The sequence below is a fragment of the Galeopterus variegatus genome, unplaced genomic scaffold (assembly GCF_000696425.1).
Source record: "Galeopterus variegatus unplaced genomic scaffold, G_variegatus-3.0.2 Scaffold29667, whole genome shotgun sequence".
NCBI classification, from domain to species: Eukaryota; Metazoa; Chordata; class Mammalia; order Dermoptera; family Cynocephalidae; genus Galeopterus; species Galeopterus variegatus.
The window spans coordinates 1-2,365 of NW_007755778.1; the positions used below are offsets into that span (position 1 = coordinate 1).

The window sequence follows — 2,365 nt, forward strand, 5'->3', positions numbered from 1 at the left end:
GTGTGTGTGTGGTGTGTGTGTGTGGTGTGTGTGTGTGGTGTGTGTGTGGTGTGTGTGTGTGTGTCTGTGGTGTGTGTGTGTGTCTGTGGTGTGTGTGTGTGTGGTGTGTGTGTGTGATGTGTGTGTGTGGTGTGTGTGTGTGCACGTGTGTGTGTGGTGTGTGTGGTGTGTGTGGTATGTATGTGTGTGTGGTGTGTGTGTGGTATGTGTGTGGTGTGTGGTGTGTGTGGTGTGTGGTATGTGTGTATGTGGTGTGTGGTGTGTGTGTGGTGTGTGTGTGGTGTGTGTGTGTGTGGTGTGTGGTGTATGCACTCGTCAGGTTCTCAGGTTGCGTGTTTTGGTAAATTCTCTTCATGTTCTCTCTCTCTCTCTCTGAGTTTTCACACGTGTGGTGAGTATTCCTCACACTCTGAGTGTGAACATACGTGTCTAACGGGAGGCTCTCCTCACATTTCGTGTACGTGAATGTGAGCATGCATTGTGAGCAGCTCTCACACCCTGACACGTATGTTTGATGAGAGAGTCTCCTCGTGTTCTGTGTGTGCTACATGGATCTCTGGTGAACAGCTCACCTGACTTTGCACGTGTGTGTGAACACGTGTGTTTGGTGGAAGATTCTCCTCACACTCTGTTGGTCAGCAGCTCTCCTCCCGTTCAGTGTTTGTGCGTGAACATGTGACTCCGATGGCTGGTATCTTTCACGCTCTGTGTGTGAGTGCACACGTGTGTGTCTGTGTCTCCCCTCATCACGTGTGTGCACAGGTGTGGCCTGAGGAGCGGCGGCCTCACTCACGCTCTTGCCGACATCATCCTTGCTGCTCAGCAGCGCCTCCAGCTCGGCCCGCAATGCCCGGTTCTGGCGCTCCAGCTCCTCACGTGCCTCCTGCTCCTCTTCCAGTGCCCGTGTCAGGGACAGGGCCCGGGCCTCACGCTCTCGGCCCTCTGCCTCGACCCGCTCACGTTCTTCCACCGCTCGCAGTACAGCTGCCTTCTCCTCTGCCAGGAGCTTCCAGGTTGAAGGATATGAGGTGAGGGGAAACAGATTAGCTGAAAGGAGTATACAAGGGACGGGGAAGAAGGAGCAGCCAGGGACAGAGAGAGAGAAACAGAGAGAGAGAGACACATGCACAAAGAGAAAGAGAGAGGCAAAGAGGTGAAAAAGGCAGAGACACAAGAGGGAAGCAGAGGGGTTAAAGTTGCAACCACGTCCCACACCAGCTCAGCTCCTGCGTGGATCAAACCCACCAGTCCCTCAATCTACATACCCAAGAGAGGAAAGGATATTTCTTCCTCTTGTTAAAATGGACTTCAACCTTTACTGTTGTTGTTTTTTTAAAAGATATGGTAATTGGTAAACAAACTTACAAGACATGCAAAAAAGGAAGAGAAGAGAAATCATACTTAAGAGAAAAATCAGAATGAAAACAGACCCATATATGAGCTACATGTTAGAATTATCACACGAAGACTTTACTATGATAAGTAAATTTCAGAATAAGATGAACATAATGGGTGAAAACACAGGATTATTTTAGGAAAGATTTGAAACTGGAAAACAGAACCACACAGAAATGCTAGAACTGAAAACAAAGTATCTAAAATTAAAAAGTCATTGGATGAAATTAAAAGATGATTGGACACATGGGAAGAATCAGCAAATTAGAAAACAGGCCAATAGAAATTATTCAAACAGAGCGAAGAAAGAAAAAGATTATAAAAATAATTTAACACAGCTTTAATAACCTGTGAAAGAATATCAAGCAGTCAAACATACTTGTATCTGGAGTCCCAGAAGAAAGGTAAAAAGTAAAGGACGAAGTGAAACTGTCTTTATTCACAGAAAACATGATCATCTATATAGAAAACTCAAGGAAATCTACATATTTTTTTAAAAACCTAGCATTAAATAGTGAGTTTAGCCACCCATTCTAGTAGAACACTAGATTAATATTCAAAAATGATTATATTTCTACAAACTAGCATTCAGAAATTGAAATAAAAACAATATCATTCAAAACAGCATCAAAACCACGAAATATGTAGAAATGAATCTGACAAAAAGTGTGAAAGATGTACACTGAAAAGTATAAAACATTTCTGAGATAAATTAAAGAATATTTAAATAAATGGATATATATAATATGTTCCATGGTCAGAAAACTCAATGTTATTAAGATGTCAATTCTTCCCAAATTAATCTATAGATTCAGCACAGCCCCAAATCAGGAGTCTTTTTTTCTTAGAAACTGACAAATTGATTCTAAAATTCATATGAGGGTTTGGATCCCTATCCTGGCCAGACACACACAAAAAATTAAAAAATGAAATTATAAAGGATCTAAAAGAGGCAAAACAGCCTCAAAAA

General features: G+C 42.6%; 1 protein-coding gene across 1 annotated transcript in view; it reads right to left on the reverse strand.

The window, feature by feature from the left end:
• Positions 1-793: 793 nt before the first annotated feature.
• Positions 794-2,365, reverse strand: part of LOC103583872 (myosin-14-like) — a gene marked incomplete at both ends in the record, with an annotated part of 6,217 nt that continues 4,645 nt past the window's right edge. Inside the window, one exon of the mRNA XM_008565067.1 lies at positions 794-1,006. Coding sequence (XP_008563289.1) covers positions 794-1,006 — 213 coding nt within the window. The remainder of the gene's footprint in view (positions 1,007-2,365) is intronic.